This window comes from Falco biarmicus, chromosome 4 (assembly GCF_023638135.1).
Source record: "Falco biarmicus isolate bFalBia1 chromosome 4, bFalBia1.pri, whole genome shotgun sequence".
Lineage (NCBI taxonomy): Eukaryota > Metazoa > Chordata > Aves > Falconiformes > Falconidae > Falco > Falco biarmicus.
The window spans coordinates 108,360,171-108,383,465 of record NC_079291.1 but is presented as its reverse complement, the minus strand read 5'-3'; the positions used below and the strand labels follow the sequence as shown (position 1 = coordinate 108,383,465).

The 23,295-nt window shown below is 46.8% G+C and overlaps 1 protein-coding gene across 1 annotated transcript in view; it reads right to left on the bottom strand.

Moving 5' to 3' along the window:
* Positions 1 to 22,368, bottom strand: part of WNT7A (Wnt family member 7A) — a 40,616-nt gene extending 18,248 nt beyond the window's left edge. The window contains exons 1-3 of the mRNA XM_056337933.1: positions 21,146 to 22,368; positions 20,021 to 20,247; positions 8,004 to 8,275 (exon numbers count right to left, since the gene is read on the bottom strand). Of these exons, the coding sequence (XP_056193908.1) occupies positions 8,004 to 8,275; positions 20,021 to 20,247; positions 21,146 to 21,216 (570 nt within the window). The 5' untranslated portion in view covers positions 21,217 to 22,368. The remainder of the gene's footprint in view (positions 1 to 8,003; positions 8,276 to 20,020; positions 20,248 to 21,145) is intronic.
* Between the last annotated feature and the right edge of the window lie 927 nt (positions 22,369 to 23,295).

The following is a 23,295-nucleotide window of genomic DNA, read 5'->3' as shown; positions in this document are numbered from 1 at the left end:
AAGGCAAAACAGCCATGCTCAGAAGCCAGAGTTAAGGCTAATAGGTGCTAAGTTTTCTTTCCTACAACTTCTACTACATGATCGGCATAAGTTTTACAATACCCAGACACAGCACATATTTGATTTGAAGTGATTATGCTTTGTGTAGCTTCATTTGTTTCCAGTCAGTAATGGCTGTTTAGAAATGAGGGGTTTTGTTCTGCGACATGAGAGACACCGAAGACTCTACCAAGGGTTCCATGCCAAATCTGCTGAAAACACTGGGAGAACGGAATAATCCATATAGCAACTGGTTTTGTCTAGAGATGTTCACCTCTGAGTACTGAATGACAAGGGTATGCCCTGTGGGAAGAAGTGTCCCTAACTGTCCAAAGAGAAAGACCAAATTAAATTAGAAAACGTCCAAAAATGTGTGACCCAACCAGTGGCTTTGCTGAGCAAATTAATCGTTATAGCAAGCATCTGATTATTTCAGTTATAAAAGGTGCATGACATTAAGTTTGGAATTTGAGATCTTTGTTATTTATTAACAGACCCTGGCCCTCAGTCTCAGCTATCTTTGTCAGCAGCATGACAGATTGTCAGCTCTGGTAATCATATACATGAAATGCATGTTTTGCTCATAATGCCAGAATTCTCTAAAATTGCGACTGCAGGTAAGTGATAGCATTTATCATTCCCTAATCTTCAGTGTAAATCAGGAATTCAGTTTTCAACCACATAAGATATAGGAGGGAGTTGAAAGCCAAAATACAAGTAGGACCATGTATCACAATTTCTGATTAGCTGAAAGTGGAGGACAAGTGGAATGAAAATTCATTCTTGCGGATTACAGTTCTTGTGCAGTTCAATTCCCTCTCATAACTTAGACTAACATTAATGTTCCCTTTATCTTTAACCTGGGTTGTTGAGGAGATGCAGAGCTTGTCTGTCAAGTTCGGACTTTTTTAAAGACTAAAAGAAATCTAAAGAAAGTAGGAAAGCCATAAAATTGTACATTGATCCTTTCAAATATAAACAAAATACTGTAAGAGTGCACAGGATGGTTTGGGGCGTTTTTTTCACACCCAGGAAATTGCCCAGCAGAGTCTTGCTGCGCTCTGCAAACACCCAGCAGGAGGAATGGGATTTTTGGAAGCACTCAGCTTGGTCCTGTGGTCTCACCAACCTCAATGGGAGTTTTCCCATTCAGTGAATTGGAGTTCCTCCAAATTTAGTGCTTGGCCTTTCTGGAAATCCTGCTTCCCCTCCCCCCCCAGCAAACGTGTGGTGATGAAGTTGCAAGGGAAGACTTTGTTGCACCTAATGCTTCTTTTCTAATTGCGCTGAACTGTAGCTGTGGTGCCAGGCCTTGAGGCTGGAGTGCTGGGAGAGAGGGGAGGTGCTCCGAGCACGAGGGCTGCAAAGCACGGGAACTGGAGGGCAGAATGGGACTGGGTTTACCTCAGATAATGTGCTATAACTGGTCCCAGGCCTGTGGGCGGACACTCCCCTTCGCCTGTACCTCATAGCCACATCACTTGATCTGTCAGAAGTGCTTTTTACATATTCCATCTGGTCACAGTAAGGCACAAGCCACATGCATAAACCTTCTCTGGCTGCCCGGTTTAAGCCAGGCAAAATATTGTACGGCTTAATGAAGCGAGCCAGCTAACAGGGCGTTCTACGTAGGCATATTTGGTGCACCTAACACCAGATTTTCTAGAAGTTACGTGACATTTTAGCAGTAGAGCCACATTTTTGATTTAAGACTACTATTGCTTTGTATGGAAGTGCTGTGTAACTGAAGGTTGCTTGCGCAGTGTTTTAGGCATGGTTATCTCCATTACAGTTAATGTCTGTATGCCCTGTTCTCTTGTACTGTACAGTCAATGTACAGTAATGCCCCTGCTCTGCCCTGTTCTCCACTGCCAGGCTGCATGCTAACATGTCTACCAACCTCATCCATCAGGGGTCTCAACACCTACAGTTAAAGTCTGTCAGAATTGCTACTGCCGCTACTGACAAGGGCATCTATCTGCCAACAGACCAAGCTCCCCATCTTCCCATGGGAATGAACACATACAAGGTCTTTTCCTGGTCTCTTATCAGCAAGAAACCTTGGAAAGGGCTCAGGCAGTTGTGTGGTGCAGGTGCAACACAGGGCTGAGCATCGTTCGTGCTTGTTGCTCTTACATGCTCAACAACCCTGTTGGCAATGGAGGTCCAAGTGAGGGAGTAGTAAGGGGAGCTGGGTGTAAATGAACAAGCTCTTGAAAGAGTGGGCATCACAATTAGTCCTGGGTATGCTTCTCTCTTCAGGATCCCTCACAGGAATGTGTAACTAGAAGCGGAAAGTTACTCCTGAAAAATGTTTTTTAACTTCAAGCCACTCTAAATCAGGAATGTACTACAGCTGTGATTGTTTCCCAAGCAGTTAGTATCTACCAGTAAAGAGGAAAATCATTCATCATCTTTGTATTTAAGGACATTAAGAACTAGAAGCTTCTGAATACAAAAATCAGGAATATTTCTGTGCTCATGCCAAAAAAAAAAAAAAAAAAGTGAAAAACTGTTGGAAAATGTTAAGTGCAATTGCAATTGCAAGGGCACTGTTACGTTCTGAACTCCAAGAAACGTGGCTGTGCTGCTGATACTATAATATCACTTGCTTGCTAGTGCCAGGAGTATCAGGGCAGCCTCACCCAGTTCTGTTCTGCTCGAAGCTGGTCTCCTAGACTCTCTGGAGTCTATGGTAATTTTCAGCAGCCCCAGACACAGGCAAGCTTTATTCTGGTGTACGTGTGCCATTAGAGACATTCTTTCTGATGGAGCTGAGAGATAGCCGAACACAGAAGTACATGTTTTTGGTTACTGTTAGCTAGTTGCACTGTGTGCAGAGGTTGGGTAGGGCCAGGTTACAACTGGTACATCTATGTGGGAAGGAATCTTTTGGGTTCACTATGGGCCCCGTGTCCTCCTTGCACACCGACTGTACCCTGCTAGCACTACGCTTGCCAGGCAGTACGCATGCCTGATGGTCTTCTGGAAACGGAGCTCCTGCCAGGAGCCACTGGACTGCTGGGGTCCCACTAGAAGGCTGTGGGTTTCCCGGGGCAGGGCCACCCCGGCAGGGCTGCAAGCCCACAAGCTGCACTCCCTGCCCATGGCAGGCAGCTAACTCAGCTGCGAGTGCAAGGAGGAATAGTGCCATGTTTTCACGTGCCTTAAGACTTAGTTCAGGCAAATCTACTAAAGCTCCAGAATTTCACACCTATATTCAGCAGAATTATAAATGTTAAATTTTTTGGCCGCCTCTTTTATTGCTCTTGTCTCTTTCTAACAACGTGCTAGATGCTTACAACCTTACAAGTGGTTCATCTGCAAGAGCTTGTGTTCTGTGCTGCTTCTTGTAGTCAGGCTAATAGGCTAGTTAAAGTAAAAGGTATCTTGCATGAAGTAGAAATAACTGTCTCCTCTAGAGAATAGTTAAATTCTTGCAGTGCCGTAGTGATTGCACACTATACGAGAACTGGAAGAAGTTCAGGAAAGTTATATGGCAGCAATCTCCTGAGGTCAGAGATGCTAGCAAGTAAAGGGAGTGAGTGTCATAAGTGTAGGCTTTACAGAATAGCTTGCGAGAACTCCCGAACCCCATGCTTTCCAAATGCTGGTGTTTCGCTTCAACGTTATTACAACTTTCCCTAAAGGATAAAATACTAAACACTTCAGTCTATTATGATCATTGCGTGATTCACTTCAGAAACACCTTCTGGTTTCTCACAGCTTTGCTTGATATTTGCAGCACCTCTGTCAGGCATGTACTGCACTTCTCCTATGAGCCTTAGAGCTGAAAGGGAAAACTGAAATGCTACCGATTAGTTACCTAAAGTTAGTGCACCTGGGTATGTCGCCAAAGAGAAAGGCTGAATAAAAATCCACCTTGATGTGCTCTTGAATTGCAAAAGCCTTCTAATGCAGCCTGTGCCCGTGATTTATAACAATGACTCATAATATTGCATTATACTTAATATGATGTAATGCTGATGCAAGATGCCATTCGTGGAATTTCAATGTCACAGAGAGAAAGAGAGGAGAGAGCAATCTGGTCATGTACCTTGCCATACTGTCAAAATTAAAAGTTTACAGCCAAAATATGCAGAACCTTTCAGCACCTACTTTGCTACTTTTTAGCAGGATAACTTGAAGAATAACATTTTTATTTCCTGGAGCATAAATATCTCTCAGGCATACGTTATTGTGTTACTTACAGTAATTTAATTAACTTTGTACTTGAGAAGACAAATTTGCTAACAGACAATTCAGTCTTGATATTATAACCTATCACATGGAAGTTTGCAGGGCAAATCAGAATTATACCTTAAATTAATTCAAGCTTTATCTTTCTTTTCTGGCCCAGCTGTTACGAATTCTCCTCCTGTTCTCCCTGTACTGCTTGCTTCTTCCTGCAGTGAATCAGCATTTCAGGAAATACTAATTTGAAGAGGAAAGACACCCTAAACTCTGTTTCTGGAGGTCAGAAATAGCTGCTCTCCAGTAGGTTTGACGAACGATGTGAGGCTTCTCGGGCTGCTTGGGGCCAGTTTTGCAGGGTGGGTGTGACCCCTGTTTTGAACTCTGCCCCTTTCCCTTCCAAGTAGCCTGGGAACTTGGAAGCTGTGCTACAAAGCTGAGTCCTGCTGGTTCGTCACCAAGACGGGGAGAGAAACAGCGTTAAGAGCCCTGTCCTTTAACACCAGGGAAAACTGTTTCTTGTTCCGCCTCAGCTGTGAAGGCATCAGGGGTGCTTGTTCCGCAGGAACCGCTGCCATCCCTGGTTAGTCTGCAGTGTGGGAGCAGCAGGACGCGGAGGCACTTCACACAGGCCGCTTCGGGTGGGGGTGCTTCTGCCTGCACCCTGGGCATGCACACAAGGATTTTTCAAGCATTGCACTACCAAGGCTGTTGAGGAAAAGGAACATGGATGTTCTCTACCTATGACCTCTAAAATCCTCCACATTTGACACAGTCCATTTTCATTTACTTCTAGAAAGTGCTGACAGATAATCATTCTCTGACAACGTCATGTATTCGGAAGGTTTAGGGAGACTGCTGTTGGCACCACAGGAGGCAGAGAGACATCTGCCTAGGTAAAACAAGACTATGAGAAGGTGGAAAATCTTGAACAAGATCTCCAAAAAGTCTGGATCAGACTTTTCCTGGGGGTTCTCTGTTGGTTTACACCGTGCAGTCCTACCTATGCTCAGTTTCCTGGCTATGCCCAGCAGGCATATGCTGCAGTGAGAAATCTGTCATCTCCTGCTCACCAAGGTGGAACAGATTGATTTACCAGTGATTCTTGAGAAGACAACTAGAGAATAATATATGTGTGATTTATTAGAGTGCATCCTGGATCACCTGCAGCTGGTATCATCCTAAAGAAGGACCTTTGCACAGATCATTCCTGAGTGCCCGGGGAGCAGGCACAGCACACAGTGCAGCTTCACATTGCAAGACCAAAGAAGAAGAGGGGACCAACTTTTGAAGAGAGCAGTGATGCCTACAGGTGGAGATAACAAATCAATAAGAATTGAACATCTAGTTTATTTTTGGAAGCCCAGTAGGTGCCAGTCTGTCTCCTAGTGCATAAGTATAATCACAAACCTAGCCATGGGCAAGTAAAACTAGACAAGAATGTGTAGCCCAGAGGAAAGCCACCAAGAATAGATTGTGTGGAGGCTGATAAGATCCATATTGCTCCAAAAGGGAGAGTACCACCTCAAAACAAGACCGTCTTTGTTGTGAAAGGGTTAGGTTGTGAGAGACCTAGCTTGCCAAACACCTCTAATGGCCTCCCTCTGCCAATTGTCTTTAAATACTGTGATCTTTCACATAAGAGCAAAGCCTGAAAGGAATCTCTCTAGCAAAAACATCGTTTATTCACTCTGTACAGGATGGTGGAGCAACATGCCTCTTCTCAGTCATGTTACTCTTTCCTTCCCTGCAGATTTCAAACAGAGATTTGTTCGAACAAAGATCAGTAATTTTGCTCTGTAAGGGATGCAGGAAGAAGCGTAGAAATATCTCTCGATCAGAACAGTTCCTGAGCCTGCTGGAGAAATGGCAGATCGCCAGAGATAGCACACACCACTGTTCTCCCAGATAACAATGTGTAGAGCTGAATCTTCCAGACATAATCTTTTAGACAGCAAATTGTGCACATATAGGTGAGAAACGCAAGGAGCTCGTGTCCTCAGGGGGAAGCTGCTGAATGCCTTGCCTTCCCACAGGCCAGCTCGAGGACCAGCAGCCCTCCTCCTCTACTCTATGTCCATACCTGGGTGATAATGGAGACAGAAAATGCCACCTGATGTTTTTGCCTATGTCTTTGAGCTTTGCGTTGGAAAAAAAATTCTAGGCAACAGCCAGTTCCATCTATGTTTGCAGTTCTCTGTAGGCTGGTGTGTCATTTCTTGGGAATCTTTTACTGCCAGAACCTATCAAATAAAAGCAGATCTTTCAAGGAAGTAGCTTTCCCCCAAAGGTGAAACTCCTCTGCTATTTTTTATCTCAGTGGATTTGTGCTTGTATAGCAGAGCAGACTGTGGGCCTTGGTGTTTTACCAGGTTTCTCAGTGTGTGCCTTCACGCTGCCAGAAGCCAAGTAATAAAGGTCTCGGATCCCTTCTTTAGCAAATATTAATGGATCGTCCTTGAGCTGTTCTCAGAATTCAGTGCTAATTTTGCTAGGGTTTTGAAGTGACATATTTTCACTAGAGAGCCAGACACAGGCACTAGGGATACTAGACAGAGGAAAAAAACATAGTGTCACCTCTAAAACTACTACATTAGCATTAAATAAAAGGCCAGGCTTTTGTTCAGGATGGAAATGGCTTTTCTTCAATACAATTTGCTTGGCCCCAGCATAAGTAGAGATGTTGCAGAGCCTACAGGTAATTACCACAACAAAAATAGTACCCACGAATTAGCTGTTGTTCCTAACCTCCTTCTCCCATTTGTTTCTAAGTCACACTAAGACACAGCAAAAATCAGGTACTAATGCACAGGAGTGCAAATAGTGGAGAAGGTAAAATAGAGAGCTAAGAAAGCAAGAGGATTTACCTTCATTCTGTAAGATGTGATTCGCAAAATGGTAACTCCCGTGGGGAAAGCAGCTCCAGACTGTACCTGCACATGGCCGTGTGGGAGCACACAGACATCCCCTGGCTATTACTAGCTGGTATATATCAGAGCCCTCCACCACTGAGGCTGCCCTGAGGTGTGCTGGAGAACGCTGACCACAAAGATCTGAGGAGCAAGATCAGACTGGGCCTTGCATCTGGAACGGCTGCCATTGACAATCAGAAAACTGGCTGCGCCCAGCAAACAGCAAAGGCAGCAAATTCGGGGCATGCAGTGTCCAGGAACTCCAGGAAGTGTGTGTGTGGAATGCTGCTGGATTCCTGTCTTCCCAAGCACTGGTTCTGCAGTAGCTGCTTTCAGCTACCCAGTCCCAAAGAATGGGAAGGGGGCGGGAATCTTGCTGTGCAAAATGATTAACCAAATCCATAAAATGGTGTAACAGTGAAACAGCCTGTGGTCTTTTTGCTAAAGTATTTCTCTCCTTGCAGATGCAGTCCTCGCACAAAGAGCAAGGCTTAATCAGTTGGGTTGCAAACGATCCCTTTTCAAATGAGTGAAAGTTCATGTCTGAACCTGATGAGAATCCCATTCACCCACACAGTAGCAGGCAAGCTTTTTATCACAAGTATCATTTGACTTTCCAGATAAAATGGTTTGTTTGCTTTTTTTCTTTTTGCAGCTGTAAAGAGTAACATTTAGACAAATACTTGACAGACAGATGCTCCAACAAGCTAGTATAACTCACAGAGGTGCCTACTTGTCTACTGTAAAATGAGGTTAGCGTTCACGCGCGCTGTAGTTCTCACGTGCTGTTCGTGATCTGACCCCACCTCTGGTCCTAGGCTGGGGGTGGCTGCACCTGAGGAGAGCAGAGGGACTTACCTTCCGCCCGGCCTCGTTGTTGTGCAGGTTCATGAGTGTCCTTGCATTTTGCTTAATCTCCCGGGCATCCACAAACACTTTGGCAAATCCTATTCCATATCTGATGTCAGCAGAGCAGCCTCCCCATTTCCATCCTTCCTCTTTATGGTACTGTCCTTGTTTTTCTTTGTCACAACCACAGTCACTCAGGTTGCCTTGGGTACAGGCAGCCGTGATGGCGTGTGCTACTCCAGCAGCAATGATGGCGTACGTGAATGCTGCCTCTCTGCTCCCTGAAATTAAAGCGGTGCCGTAAATACATGATGCAACATGGTGACATTAGTTAGAAAAAGATAAGCAAGTTCCTGCGGTGCAAACATCAGAAGGCTATTATTAGAAGTGCTGTAAATCTGCAGGCATAAGCAGGTCTCTACTTTTCCAAGTATTGATTTCTGTGGATGCTCACTCTCTAAAATGATAGCTCTCCATGAGGTAGTAGGAGATAAAGTATTATTTAGGCAACTTTACGTATATATTTCTAGACAGTATTACAAGTAGTCAAACTAAACTTTTTATAGCAAAATGGTGGGGTGGCACTGCTGGAGTGCAGCTCAAAAAGAAAGAAAGAAAAAGAAAATAGGTGGAATTGGGGGTGAAACTGCTAAAACAACCATATCCAGCTTTTTAAAAAGTCAGCTCAGAAATGGAATTTTATTTAGAAATTTAATTCTACACTAGAAGGTATTTTTACAGGAAAACAACCTCTGTTAGAAATCTTGTTCTGAAAAAACTGTAAACAAACTGGAACTTTTTTTTTTCCACACAGAAGGCATCACAAGGTTTTCAACACTGACATTTGTGCAGACTCAATGAAAAAAGTTTTGGGTTTAATTTCAAAATTTCTCACAGGATGGAAAAAAATCCTGACCCATTGTAGGTACCATGACAAAAGCAAGGCAAAGTAACAGCCTCACCAGAGGGCTGTGAGGAAGGGGTTAATTGTGCAATATGGCTATAATGACAGGCTTCTGTTTGTTTTGGGGGGGTTCTCACTTTATGATTTTATTTATCTTCTTGAAGCTTTCTTACATTCTGGTGTGTGGATTTCCCATGTGTGGATCCCATGGGATCTATGAAGACTTTTGGAACCAGTTCTGCTCAGAGGGGACCTCTTCAAAATGTAAGGAGGTTGCAGAGGTTGCCCATGTATATCAAACAGCCCTTTAAACGTTCTTGAATCTCCCAAACTAAGAACTTGCCCCTACTCTCATTTCTCCAATGGCAAAATGTACCCTTGCATCAATAGGATCGGAATCAGGCTCTTAATTAGGAGAGGGCAGATGGGAAGATCAGCTTCCCTTCTCCAAACACCCGCCAGTTGAGTTCTGGCAGACCTCAGCTGCTGGCAATAGTTTACTACACATGAAACAAGCACATTTCTGCTGTTTATTGGATTTCACAAAGAAATAATCACTTGGGAAAGAAATCTTACAAGCACTTCATTCTTGGCTACATCCCTTTCACATATATGATCTAGATTTCTGTACTTGTCACTAAATGCTTCTTTTAATGAAAAATATTCGCTTCCTTATGGCAAGGAAGTAAAATGGAAAACAAGATGACATAATCAAAATCTGTTAATAGGCGACTTCGTGCCCTTTTATTAGCATAGGCAATATTCCCATTGATATTGCTATGGACTGTATTTTATTAAGGAACTTGTAGTTGAGTATCAGACTTCCTCAAAAGATTTCTTGCTTCCCCTTATTAAAAAAAAATCATAAAATGTTGAATTGCTGTGACTGTGGACTTTGCAGATGAGGCTTTCTAGAACTAGTGGCTTTTAATGAAATCTGGATGTGGGATAGAAATCCCAGTGTGTTTGGAGCTGTGCTTAGTGCCTCTGTGCAGCTGTGTGGGGAGACCAGAGGAGGCAGGTGGAAGTGTGGTCCCACTGCAGAATGAATCTGCCAGGACCAGCAGTCCTTTCTAGTTCCTCCTCCAGTTTATACTCAACAACAACCTCATTATTTCAAGTACAACACTATGAAAAATCCACTCATGAACACGGGCAAGTACAATAAGAAGTCTCAGTTTCTCTACTCGGAGGGAAGGAAAGCACTACACCAGATTTCTGTTTCATGATGCAGCAAATGGGACAGCATAAAAAAAAAAAAAAAAAAAAAAGAGTTGAAATTTGCATATGGTTCTGTTTTTCCTTTGGTTGAATGATTTCTGATCTAGACCAAGTTGTTTTCAAGATCTAAAATACGTAACACTGGAAGATCATTTTAATCTGACACTCTCAACACTATAAAGACTAAGCAGCTCTTTAGCTTCCTAGAGGGTAGCACAAGCAGAATCAAAATCCAATGTCAAGCTTGATCATGAAATATATTACACAAATTAAGTTATTTTGTCCTTTTGGGGGGGGGGGGATGGGTGAGGGGAGCAGAACTTTAGCAGCTTTTTAAAACTAGAAGCTATGAGATTACAAGGTAAACAAAGCAAGTGTCTGGAGGAATTGACTCAGGTGGGAAGTACCTTGGCACTTGTGCGCTATCGATAAGGTGGCACAGGCTTGTCACATCTCCATCAAACTATCCCTGTTCTCCATAAATGATTCACTTTTTCAAACTTCATTGCCCTTGTCTGGCTCATAGAAACGTCAGCATGCAGGGTGGGGTAGGCTTAGTTCCCTTTCAGCCTCCTCTGTGACAGTGCTTTGGATACCAAAACAGCGTAACAAGGTTTTTGTAACCAAAAGAGTTAATATGAGAACATGCATTTTCCTGCCACTTTTAAATAATGAATACTACTGCTGTACTCCTGGTTTCAGCAGAAATCCCTGGAGGATCTCAGAGGGAAACACTGCTGCAACAAGGTACACTCAAACAGCAGCTTCTTGCAGGTGGCACTTTCCTCTGAGCTTCTGCTGATGCTCTAAAGTAGGCTGACAAGGGAAACACGGCTCCACACTCAGTCTGATCTCAAAATATGGGTAGGTTGAAAGGTGCAGCCTCATCACTTCTGGATTCCCAAAGATGAACAATTTGGGAAATGACCTGATATGATTTTTGGAAGCCAGAAATGTGGGAGAATAATTGAGTCGTCCTTTATTTTCTTTCTTGTTTACTTTTCAGCCTATACTTTTTATGTGTATCAGACAGCCAACTTAGACCTGCGCCTTACTTTCCCTCTGGAAATTTAGTAGTGAAAAGTTCAAGATCTTAGTGTTAGAAAAAGTTCAGGCTTTGATATCAACACAATACTGGGTCTCTCTCATATTTACTTTAAGGTGATGGTGACTGTATGTCAGAAAATACTTGATAGGTGGGAACAGCACCACCGGTTCAGAGGGACAAAGAAAGCTAGCAACGCAGAAGATACGGTAAAAATACAGGCTAAGGAAAGAACAGAACTGGCAGCAATGCATCACACCATGTGAGACACAGAGCCCACTTTGGCTAACGACCAGAAAAAGCAAAACACTTCTTTCCTAGCAAAAATAGTTAATAAGCTGATGGTAATGTCAAGGGTTCCACTATTCTGTATAACTGAGAGGATGAGGAAAAGTCTAATCTGCAGTCTTGATCTTCTCTAGATGGCTAGAAAGATCAGACGGTGGCTGGAAGAGTAAACTGGTGTGTTTTCAGCAGTGAGATGAGAAGAGAGCTTTGGAGAGAATTTAAATAAAATGTACTCAATTGGCAAGAGCTATTCAAACTGGCTCTTGAAGAGTTTTTTGACCCATTCACTAGAAGCATTGGGTGGAGACCCAGGAATTAAATCTTCTTGCAGTCAATTCCCCACTAAATCCATCCTTAAACTGAAACTGGAGTTAAATCTATGATTTTAGATATAGATATATATACGTATGTATTTGGAAAAAAATTAGAATTTAATTTAAAAATGCATATAATGAACAGATCAGTTGATCTTTGTGGAGGATTGGTGCAAATTGTGATCCCAGATGCAGGTCAACTTAAGAGGTTTTAATGCAGGCTTTTCCAGCCAGTGACTTGCAAGGGTGCGCACAAACCCACTTGCGATGAGTTGGCTGGCAAAAGGAGTGCCTGAGGCCAACAGGGGCTGTGGAGAAAGGTGGAGAGTTAGCTATCTGTGTACCAAAATGGTAAGCCATCCTTTCAGCTCCCAAATGACATGTTCTTCTCATTATCTCGAATAAGCAAAGGTTAAACCCAGGCCAGAGCCCAACTCCAAGCCTTAGCAGGGTCAGAAAAGGAGCCAGCAGTCTCTCAGAGGTTGCTCTGGTCATTTACAAGGCCAGAGATCTGACAGGGGTTTCTAACCACGGCAGCATGTCCAGGTATAACCGCTGTAATAGCCTAAGTGGTGTTCAAACTCAGTGCAGATGCGCTGGGGCTGGTGGGGAGGGGGGAGACCCCCCAGGTGCCTGACCCCAGCAGTGCCACCCACCAGCACCCAGCCCGGCGATGGGGTGTGGGCACTGGTGTCTGCTTGGCGCCGCTCCCCCCATCCAGACCTGGGGCTGTCCTCAGTCTAAACAAGTGCTTCAGCGCTGTGTGAATTTTCTTCGTATGTCGGACATACATATCTCACTGCTCTTTCTATCTTTTTCTGGACTTCTATCAGGTACGCGGTGTGTTGCAGCTCCATTTGCTTTGATGGCAGACAGCTTGGATCCACAGCTTCCAATGTTTCTGCAGCTCCGCTCTTGATAAAAATTGTCCTCCAAAGCATTGGAGTCCTGTCTTTAGACCATTCACTGGGCAATACGTGACAATCCCAAGTTGTCTTTAACTTTGTCTCTCAGCTCTGCACAGTCAATCACCATCACAGAGTGTCAGATGTCATAAAAGGAAGCACTAAGATTATCACAGGTAAGCGCAAACATAAATATTACAAGCACAGGTGGCTCTCCTAACACTGAGCCTAACTCTACACAACTCATGCATACCTTGGAGTGTTAATCCTGCAAATGCTTGCACGTGTATCTTTGCTTTTCTATATAAACGTTTGTGAGACTAGGCTTTGGCTGATCAGCAAGTGGCCTGCCTGTGTATCAGCTGCAAAGAGTGGTCTGCATTCTGGTTTTAATTTAGCTAACTTAATTTTTTTAAGTTTAATCCTAAAAATTTGAACAGCTTGTGAAAATCTTCATTCACGCTGATTAAGAATGAGAACTTAGTTTTAAAAAGTAATCCAATACCTTAATATTGCAAGGGAAACGGGACCTAAGCCTGCATGATACAGAAAGGATTTACTTGCAGGTAGGTGCTCAGTAGTTGAGTAACTCTCAGGATCTAAGTGTGATTCTAAACAGCTTGGCCCACCCTATCAGTCCCCCTCATAAACTGAGCTGTGAAATAAAAAAAGATAAATTTCTATTTATCTCACTGGAAAACATGGGATGTATTTTCTGCTATTTAAAGCCAAAGGGTCAGCAAGGGAGTTATCTGCAGTGACATGAGCTGAAATATGATTGTGAAAATATAAAGATGGAAAATACAACGTACCTTGCCAATTATGTGCCACAGCTAACATTACTTCACATCTCTCTATAGAGGTCATAATTCATAGCTAGGAAAAATGAAGAACAGGACTCATCCTCTGCCTACTTTGGGGTGTGCCTCCTCCTTCCTTGGTAGACTATGTCTACTTTGGCAGGCTTTTTATTTTTATCTTTCTTTAACCTAGCATGTGTGATTAATAAAAATTGTTAAGCCTTCCCCCCCCCACCCCCTTTTCTTCCCCCTTCTGTAATGGTTCAAAGTTTTGAAGGGTTTGGTGCCTTAAAATATTGTTCTGACTTGAAATGAGAATGCCAGTTCCCTATAAATTGGCAGCATGTTCTTTGCAAAGATTAGTAGCAGAAATAAAGTGAGTTGCTCTGAGAGGCATTTGAGACTTTGGGGGAGTTTAGTCACTGCCCACTTTCACCAGCTAAAATTTGTTTCATCAACACATGACATTCTTGGAGAAAAAACACTCCAGGTATAGTGATTACTTTTGAGACTACTTTCCTTAAACTTATGAAGTTACTGGTCAAGACGTGCATTACAAAAATCACAGCCAGTATTTTGGAGTCCAAACAGCAGCTTCCCCTTTCCAGACAGCTCTGATCCCTCCACTCCACCGCCTTACTGTAGGAAGCACCACGTACTGACCCTGCGATGGGAGATAGCTCTTCTACCTTTCTAATGAAATGTAATCTTTTTGTTTCACCGAAACATGTACTCACAAGACACATCTGAAGGCAGGTATGAAAACCTTCTGATGGGAATTCCAACCGCAGTGACCTTGGGGCAATGTTTTCTCTCTACTGTGACAGTCCCTGCTGAGAAAGATTGACTTTTTGGCATAAAGCAGCATGTTGGGTTTTGGATGTTCAGGCCATATTTCAGCCTGGTCTCCATTTTGCCTGCAAGTAAATGTTCTCATGCAAGATAGTGACATTAAAAACTGGTTGTAAGGGCTGGAAACTTAGCACAGAAACGCAGCTTCTGACCTTGCTCAAGTAGATAGCCAGCCTTCTGTTAATTACAATATTTCTTTTCTCTATATCTCAGGGGTTTCATAACACCATTAATTCAAAAAACAGAGTATTTCTCAATCTTTCTTCTAAATATTGATCACGCTGAATAGTGCAGTAGCACTTAGAAGCTAGTTTCCCATAGACTTGTGCAGGTAATCTTCCATGCAATATAAAAACAGCAAGCATATTCAGGATGACCTACCAGTGGCTGTTTACTCTGTCTGTTATTTCTTAATTCAAAGAATCAGACTTTAAAAAACCTAACACAAGAGACTACACCAGTATTTGAAATCAAAAAGCTCCAGGAAATGACTGGAGATTAAATCCTTTCTTGAACACGCCTGTACTGGGTTGCTTTCAAAAGCGTTTGTCTTTAACCCAGTGACAGAATGACATTTTACTCTATTTTTCTTTTAACTCTACCAGACCAGAGAGGAGGATGAGCTAGATCTAATTCTCTTTTGCATACCAGCAAAAGAGAGAGTTCCTGATAGCTACTGAAAAACCTAGTTAAGAGTTTGGTTTGTAGGATAGCTGTCATTTGTCTCAATAGGCAAGAGAGGGAATGTCCCCTCTTCCTTTACATTGTTGAAGCCACAGGCAAAAAGTTTATTGTAATAGATGGAAAATAAATCCCTGCTAAATTCAGTCCAGTGTGCAGTGTACAGCTAATAGTGTACTGTATCAAGGAAAGCTACCAGCCTCTCCTGCTTTAAGGTGTACATCTGGGTACATCTGTAATGATCCCTGAGTCAAAGGCGTTGCACACAATGTACATAGGTGCCGAGCTGGCCTGCTATGCTCAACCGCTGTGAGACCAGTTTGTCCATGTGGATTCCTGGTTTGATTTCAGCTTCCCTTATTCACATGAGTAATGTCAGATGGATTAAGGTATCAATGCATTTTTCAATGTAAAAGAAACCGAAGAATTGATGCATTTTAGTAAGACCAGGATGAAAACTTGGCTGAAACCAGTTTTGCTGCAATGCTCTTCGGAGACCACGCATAGCTCTCAGCTGATTTCCTCCATCCTCTCCCCTGCATGATCCATGACAGTTTCTGCACGGTTGTAGTGCCTTTCTTTTCATAGATCTACACTGGAACGAGTTTCCACTTTGCTGTGCCACTTTGTAGAGATTCAGTCAAACAGTTTGTATTATTTTTAATTGGGAAGGATCATCTAATAGTGGCAGTGCTGCTCAGTTACAACAGAAGGACATAGTGGTTTAATTTTTGCCCTGTGATGCCAATACAGTGCTGTCCTCTAGATACCGTGAAATATATGCATATCCTAAGGCAATGATTTGAGGTAGTTACTCCTTGGCTTGTGATTGCCACAAACAGCAAAGTTACTGTTGACTACCTCTTCACAAGGTTACACACTGTAGAATGGGCTACTAAAGGCACCTGAAGAAAAGCCTTCCCATAGGACGTGCTCTTTCTGTGATCCATCAGAGCCCAGATGTGATTTTCAGATTCTATCAAAGGCATCTCTGATTGCTCAGAAGTTTATGCTTGAACCACACTTCACCCGAAGAGAGGTGGGCAGGAGTTTTTTGGCCTATCCTGCTTTAAAACCTTGGTTTTGATTGTGACCATCTGCAGGAACAGAACTGCTGACCACTGTAAAAAATGTTTGGTTTTAAAAGTGTCCGTAATTGCAGTGTTGCATCATCTCCATGGTTATTTTAAAAATTCTCTTTGTGACTTTACATTATTAATGAGGTGTCTATAGAATTGTCTAGAAAAAAACCCAAACTTGTGTTCATCTTGATTGCAACTTTATCATTTCCTGTTGTAACTGGACCAAGTTCTCAGCTGGAGTAAACTGCTGTCACTTTTACTGTATTTCTCTTCATGTTATTGGCACTATTGTCACCAGCTGTCACCATAAGGTATCCACAGTATGTCAGTAGGGAAGACTCTCTTTTGAAGGACAAACTAGATAAAATGACACAAGAAATGGAGAGTATATGCTGTGCAATGATAGGAAGCATGCTATAAGGAGCTGGAAACTCCAGTCTGTGCTCACAAATACACCGTATGAAGCATGGATGAATTTAAATGGTTGCTAACTAGAAACTAAATTATCACTAGAAGATGGTTTATATGTGAATTTGTTAAAATACAGATAAACACATGCTTAGAATAGGAAAATTTTGTTCAGTGCCTTCCTTCCACTGACTTTGAAGTGTTTCACCAAGTCTAGTATCCCTGTTACCGTTTTAAAAATAGGAAAAGAGAAGCACAGAGGACGTGCACCACAGTCCCTCAGCCACACAACAGCAGAGCCACGAGGAGAACTCAGGCCTCCTGAATCACCCTCCAGTGTCAACAAAAGAATTGAAATCATTTGGGTACATTTCCGTAACATTCATAAAACATAAAACTTCTACCCAAGAAAGGTAGAAGTAATGAAACCTGGGTCTGAAGAGATTTAGGTTTGTGTGCCATCAGAATCATGGGTTGGGAAATAGTTCACAAGAATCTGTGGTATCCAAGGGAACTTATTTGTATGGACTAACACACGCAAATCCTATTAGCATAAGAGTTACTGAAGCACATCCTCCCAAATTGATATTAGACTTTGCTCGCTGCACGCGTTGAGCAGCTCAGCAGCCAGGCGAGCCACTTTACTGTCATTCTGAAGTCATATCCTAATCATAGCGCGTGCGCGTCAGGGCCGCTCCAGAGGCAGAGCGAAGCCTCTAACAGAGAAAGCGGGATGAGGTCATGGGTGGCCCACTGACTTTATTGCCAGTGGCAAACCAAAGGTGCCCCACGTACTTTGGAGGTAATAACTTTAAGGATGTAATTGGCCAAGAGATATATTCAGTCTTTGAATGCTATAAGAAGTACTATTGTATTAGTTGCTGTTTGAATAGTATTTTGTAATACACAGCATGGCAAAGAACTGAGAATCTAGAGCTGTTGCTGGTAATTAAAAAAGCTACAAGGGTACAGTCTCTGCTTTGATGGTAACCTCAATTGTTCTTGTGCACAGTAACCTTAAAATACACCCTATAGCATATACGGTCCACCGTGTCACACGTCTCTCCCCTTTCCTGTTTTGAGTAAGCCACACGGGACTTACCTCCTCCTGGCCGTGGGCACCAAATTTGATTTATGGCTTTATAGCACATAAGTTTTACCCTTTTTAACCTTTATTTCTCTCAATGGTAACCTAGAGCACACCCCAACACAGAGATCTTGGGGAAAGAGAGAGAAATGTAGGAAAGAGATGCTTTTTCCTTGTAGCCATAGAAAGGCGAGCTGTGTTGGATATTCTAGGTTTCTACACATGCTGCAAAGGAAGAAGTAGAAGAACAAGGAGACAACCTGAGTGGACGTGGTTACGTTATAATGTTTCATGGTGTTCAAGGCCCTGAGTATGTTTATCCTTGAGACACCATGCATGTCTTGTGTGCAAGTAAAATTCACCATCACGCCTTTCAAGTCCGTGTGATTTTTATCGACCCTTATTTTCAAATGTAAATGTATAACCTCTTTAAATTTGAAGGTTTTGGTTATTCTTTAAATTAGTTTTATAATTTGGATGCCGTTCAACACTTGACTCTGTTCTGAAACCAACGATGAATTTGCCCTATCTATCTTAGCCTTGTAATGGATAGATAGAACGTATTAAGAGTTATCACCTCAAAGACAGATCAAAGTCTACTTCCTTTAATATTGACTTTCTTTAAAAGGACCTAAATATAACCCACTAGCTAAATAATTCAATTTTGGGAGGGGGGGAGGAACTGAGTGCATGTTTGTACAACAGACCACAATAACTCTGCAGCTTTATGATTTGTTGAAGAAGAAATCCTTCTCACATTTTCTGTTTAAGGAAATGTTACTCTCAGACTAAATGAGCCCAAACCTGTCAGCCATCCAAATGGACTCTTCACTGACCTAAGTGGCAAACACTTGCATGCATCACTGACAGGAACAGCTCAGCTCAAGGAATAGAAACAATGAGCTAATCTGAATAAATGGTCCATTTTCAGATGTATCACAATGTCATGCAGGGTCATTTTTACATTCCCTACTTGACTCACTTTGTTTGATTATCAAAGGCGTTGAAAGATCGGTAACTCACATAGGACTTTCAAATTTAGTCATCTTGTTCTCTTTCTGTTCTTTCCTTAAGTATCTCTAAGTTTTGGAAAATACACATATCAGTGTGCACACACGTGATAAAATATACTTTCAGTTAATGCCAGGCGTTTCCAAGAGTTCCAAAGCAGAGTGGCAAGGCTGTATCTCTGTGTTTCATGAGAATGCAAGGAATGAGGTACTAGGGACATACCCTGCCGTTTGCCCACGTATGACTAAACGGTGCCTGGAGCCGGTCCAGTCCAGAGGGTTTCCCAACAAGCTAGAAGCCAGGGCACAGCTGCTGTACGACTGCTCGGGGCTCTTCTGGCTTTTCTTCTCAGTCACTTCTTCTGTTCTCATGAAATACCCACGTTTTCTCTCACGCTAATCATTGTTTGATGGGCTTTCTGGGTTTTTGCGTCTATGTTTTAGGTGGGGAGGAGGCAGAAAGACCTCAGGGCTGGAAACCATAGATATCAGCTTCAACTTCTGGATGCAGAATGCCATACTGCAAGTGATTAGTTTCCAAGTATGGCTCTAAAAATGGCTATAGCTGTATTCAGAAAACACTTTTCCTCAGTCTTTGTATTTTAAGTGCTGTGGAATCAACAAACACTGAGTAAGCTCCACTCCTGTGTATTGTGCGGTACAGGGGCATAAGAGTTTTAACCTTGTCTGTTTCCTCAGGTGTTTGTGTTTGTCATTACTAATGCTGGTTTAGTTCAGAATGTCAGTATATTTTGTACTGTTGTAATAACTGAAAAAAATAGAAACTGGAAATGGGATCTTCTGCCTGTTGGTTGGAACAGTTTCTATAAATGCCCTGACATCTCAAACCAGAACACCCGTTCCTTCTGGTGGGAGAGAGGGCACTAGATAAGAATAACTATTTTATGTGATGGAAATGTCTTATAATGCAACTGACCTTTGTCCCAACAAGTCCAAACATCAGGCCAGCATCACTGTTGAGGTGCCTGCACCCCAGAAGTGTCATTCTAACCCCACGCAGCATTCAGTCTCTGACCACTACCTTCAACCCGAACCAAACACCATTTTTGCATCCTTAATAAGGCTGCTGTCCTGTGCCCACAAATGGAAAACCTTTCCAAAAGGATTTGTGAGAGCAAGGCAGTGAAACACTGTGGTAGGAGCTAATGCTAAGGCCTGTGGAAGTGCTTTCCTGAACCACAGCAAGGGCCACGACAGGTACCCTGCTAGGAGGAAGCACTGATGTCAGTCGCGTTGGTAATGACAGCCATAGCATCCAGGTGGACATGCTCGAGGTGACAGTCCTGCCCTGGCTGGCACAAGCTGTGTGAGCCAACAGCTGTGCCCCGTGACACACCCCATGTGCCCCCCCTCCTTTTGGTGTCATGCAGCTGGGAGTTGGTCACCAGTGAGCGGAGAGGCAACGTACCCACTTTCAGCTCCTTCCCGAAGACGGTCCTCTCTCCTAGGGCTGAGCAGTTCCAGCGCCCGTTGCGAAACTGGAACTGGCACTCGTTGATGCCCATCTGGGACCCTTCCCCGATGACGATAATAGCGTCGGGCCTGCTCTGGCAGATCGCCCGCTGCCTGGGGGCAAGACCCGGGATCTTGTTACAGATGATGCTGGCTCCCAGGGCCACCACAGAGGAAAAACCCCTGCAACGACAAGACACCGGGGTGGCTGGGGGACCCTCGTCCCGGAGACGGACGCAGCACCCTGCCGCCTCCCAGCGCTGGCAGGTGCCCCCGGAAAACACCCGCCTTTCCCCCGTCGCTTCCCTCTCCCTCTCTCCGCAGCCGGAGCGGAGATAAGGAGCGCGTGGGCTCCTGCCAAAACGGGACGAACTTCCTCATTCGTAAATTAAAGCGCAGGCAGCGGCGTTGCGTGCCCGGGCCACGCACAGGCAGCGGGCCGGCAGGGTTTTCCCTCTCCCGCGGAACTGCTGGAGGGAGGGAGGACGGGGATAACGCGCTCTGCCCGCGGGCTGCGCCGCCTCTGCCCGCAGCCGGGCGCACCTGGACCGGCAGCGCCGCGGCGGCCCGGGCCGGGCCAGGCTGGAGCGGCGGTGGAGGGAAACCGCCAGGCGGAGAGCCGCCCCCCGTCCCGCTCCCCGCTCCCCGCCGGGGTCTCCTCCGGCAGCAGCCGCCGCGGGGTTTCCGTGCGGGGAGGCAGAGGCCCGGCCCGCGCTGCCGGCGGCGGCAGGTAGCTGCGGGAGCCGGGGCGGGGGCGAGGGCGGCCGCGGCACCCCGGGGCGGAGAAGGGCCGGCTACCCCGGGGGTCCGCACGCACTTCCCCCCGCCCGGCCCCTCGCCGCTCCGCACGTTGCCGGGGCCGCCACCGCGCCCCGCCGGAGGCTGCGCCCCGAGGGCCGCCCGAAGGTGCGGGGCTGTACCTGTCTTTTACGAAATAATCGTGATCACCACCATCATAATTTTTTTTTTTTTTTGAGACTTCCCGAGTTAAATAGTAACAGGTCTGGGCAGGTTAGGCTGAAAGCGAGAGAGAGCGCAATTGTTATAGAAGAAAGGGAAAAAAAAAAAAAAAGTTACTTACCCGATCTTGATATACACAATCCCCAGGCTCAGGAAGATGTGGAAGATCCAGCGCCTTGTTTTCCTGTTCATATTCCTTGCTTGCCGTGTCTCAGGACCAACATGCGAAACGATGCGTGCCACGCTCCGGCCCGGGGCCGTCTCCGGCGGTGCAGCCGCGGGTCACGGCAGCGCGGCCGAGAGGGGCAGCCCCCGCCGCGCCCCGCGCCGCCCGCCGCTGCGCGCTGGCGAGCCCCCGCAGGCACTCACCATGGCCCTGCCCCGGGGCTCTGCGCGCCGCCGGCCGCCTGCCCCGCTCGCTCGCTCTTCCCTCTATCCCGGATTTGTATGCCTGTCACACGTAGCGCTTTATTGCTGCCGATGTATGGGCTGCGGGATCCTGAGCGCCAGCGGCTCCGGGCGCTTCCCCCAGGTTCAATGTTAACTACCTAGCTCTCCCTCTCTATCCCCCCCCCCCCTTTTTTTTTTTTAACTCCCTCTCTTCTTCAGCTACTTGGGCGTGTTCTCCAAGGAGGGAGTTGTCCAGCCGGGGGGGAAGAAAGGCGGGGGAGGTGGGAAGAAGGGTAACCAGAAATGGCAGGCAGATCACCTGCCTGCAAGGAGGCTCACAGCGATCCTCCTCGGGCGGAGAGCGCGGCTGCTCCTGCGGGCACGGCCCGCGGGAAAGCGGCTGCGGGGAGTGTCACCGGGGGCTGGCCCCGGGGCTGGCCCGGGCCCGCCGGGCGGCATGGGGCCGCCGCGCTCGGCCCGCACCCCGCGCTGCTCCGCACCGGCCGGCACCGGCGAGGGGGCTGAAGTTTTACACTCCGCGATAGCCGCCCGTTCGCCGGGGCTGCCGAGCACCTGGGGCTGGTTTTATGCCTTTGCCCCGGCCCCGACGCTCCTCCCCTGGCTCTGCCTCCCCGCGTGTAACGTGCCGCCGCTCTCCCTCTCGCTTGCCGAGCCGAACCGGCGCGGCGGGGCGAGCCCCGGGCAGCCCGCAGCATCCCCGGCAGCGCGCCCGGGAGCGCTGCTTCGCCTGCGCCGGGGCGGGCGCGGGGGGACCGGCAGGTGCGGAGGGGCGGCCGCCCCCAGCCCCCCGCTGCCCTGTGTCGCCCCGTATGTGTCCCTGCCGTGCCTCTCCGCCTAGTTTTGGACTGATCCTTCTAGTAACAGAGACGGGGGCGCCCCGTCCCGGCGGGCCAGGCGTGGCAGCCGGCTCTCATCAGGTGGCTGCGGGACTGGCCGCGCCGGGGCCGACCCCCGGGGGCAGCGGGCGGCGGGAGCCGCGAGGCGCTCCGCGGAGCCGCCTTCCTGCCGCAGGAGGGGGGGGGCGGCCCGGACGAGAGGAGTATCCCGGCTCCTCGGTGCGGGGATTTACACGGATATGGTGACTATTTTATTATCCACTCGAAATATTTCAAACAGGGAGGTTACCTAAATGATAACAGGGGTGTGGTGCGGGAACTGTTCCGCTGATAGTGTTTTTCTGAAAACAAACCCACAGTGACAGGCCCAGAGGGTCCCTCCGAGGAAGCCGGCTGGGAGACCCTCTGGCGGGGCAGCGAGCGGAGCGGGGCCGCGGCCCGACGTCGCCGCTGCGCCCGCACGGACCCGACGCTGGCACCACCGCTCTCGAGCCGCCCCAGAAGCGGGGCTGCGAGCGGGGCCGGCGGCGGGCGGAGGGCGGGGGTCCTGCCGCGTCTGCTCCCTCTGAGTGTCCGGGGCAGGGTGGGCGCTCCCCCCGCCAGCCGCCGCCATCCCTCCGCCTCCATCGCTCGCTGCTTCCCTGTGCGGCAGATACTTCCGTACCCCCTCTGTGCCCGGCAGCCTCCCACCGCGGGCAGCCGGAGGCAGCGGCCGGCCGGGCCCGGGCCGAGCGCGGGGAGACGCGGGCGCCGGTGGCGCGAGCAGCGACCGAGCCCCGCGGGCAGCGCCGGCCCCGCCGCGGCCGCAAACTCTTTGTCAGGGCGACACCTGGCGGGCACGGCGGGAAGGGCAGCCGCGGGCGGGCAGCGGGCGGCGGATAGGAAGCAGCGAGCGGCGGGCAGGGGGTAGGGGGCAGCGGGCAGGGGGCGGCGGGCAGCGCGGGCGGAGAGGGCAGAGCGGGCAGAGCGGAGTGAGCCGGCAGCGCGGGTGCCCCCGGTACCTGCAGGGCGTCCGGGAGCGGCG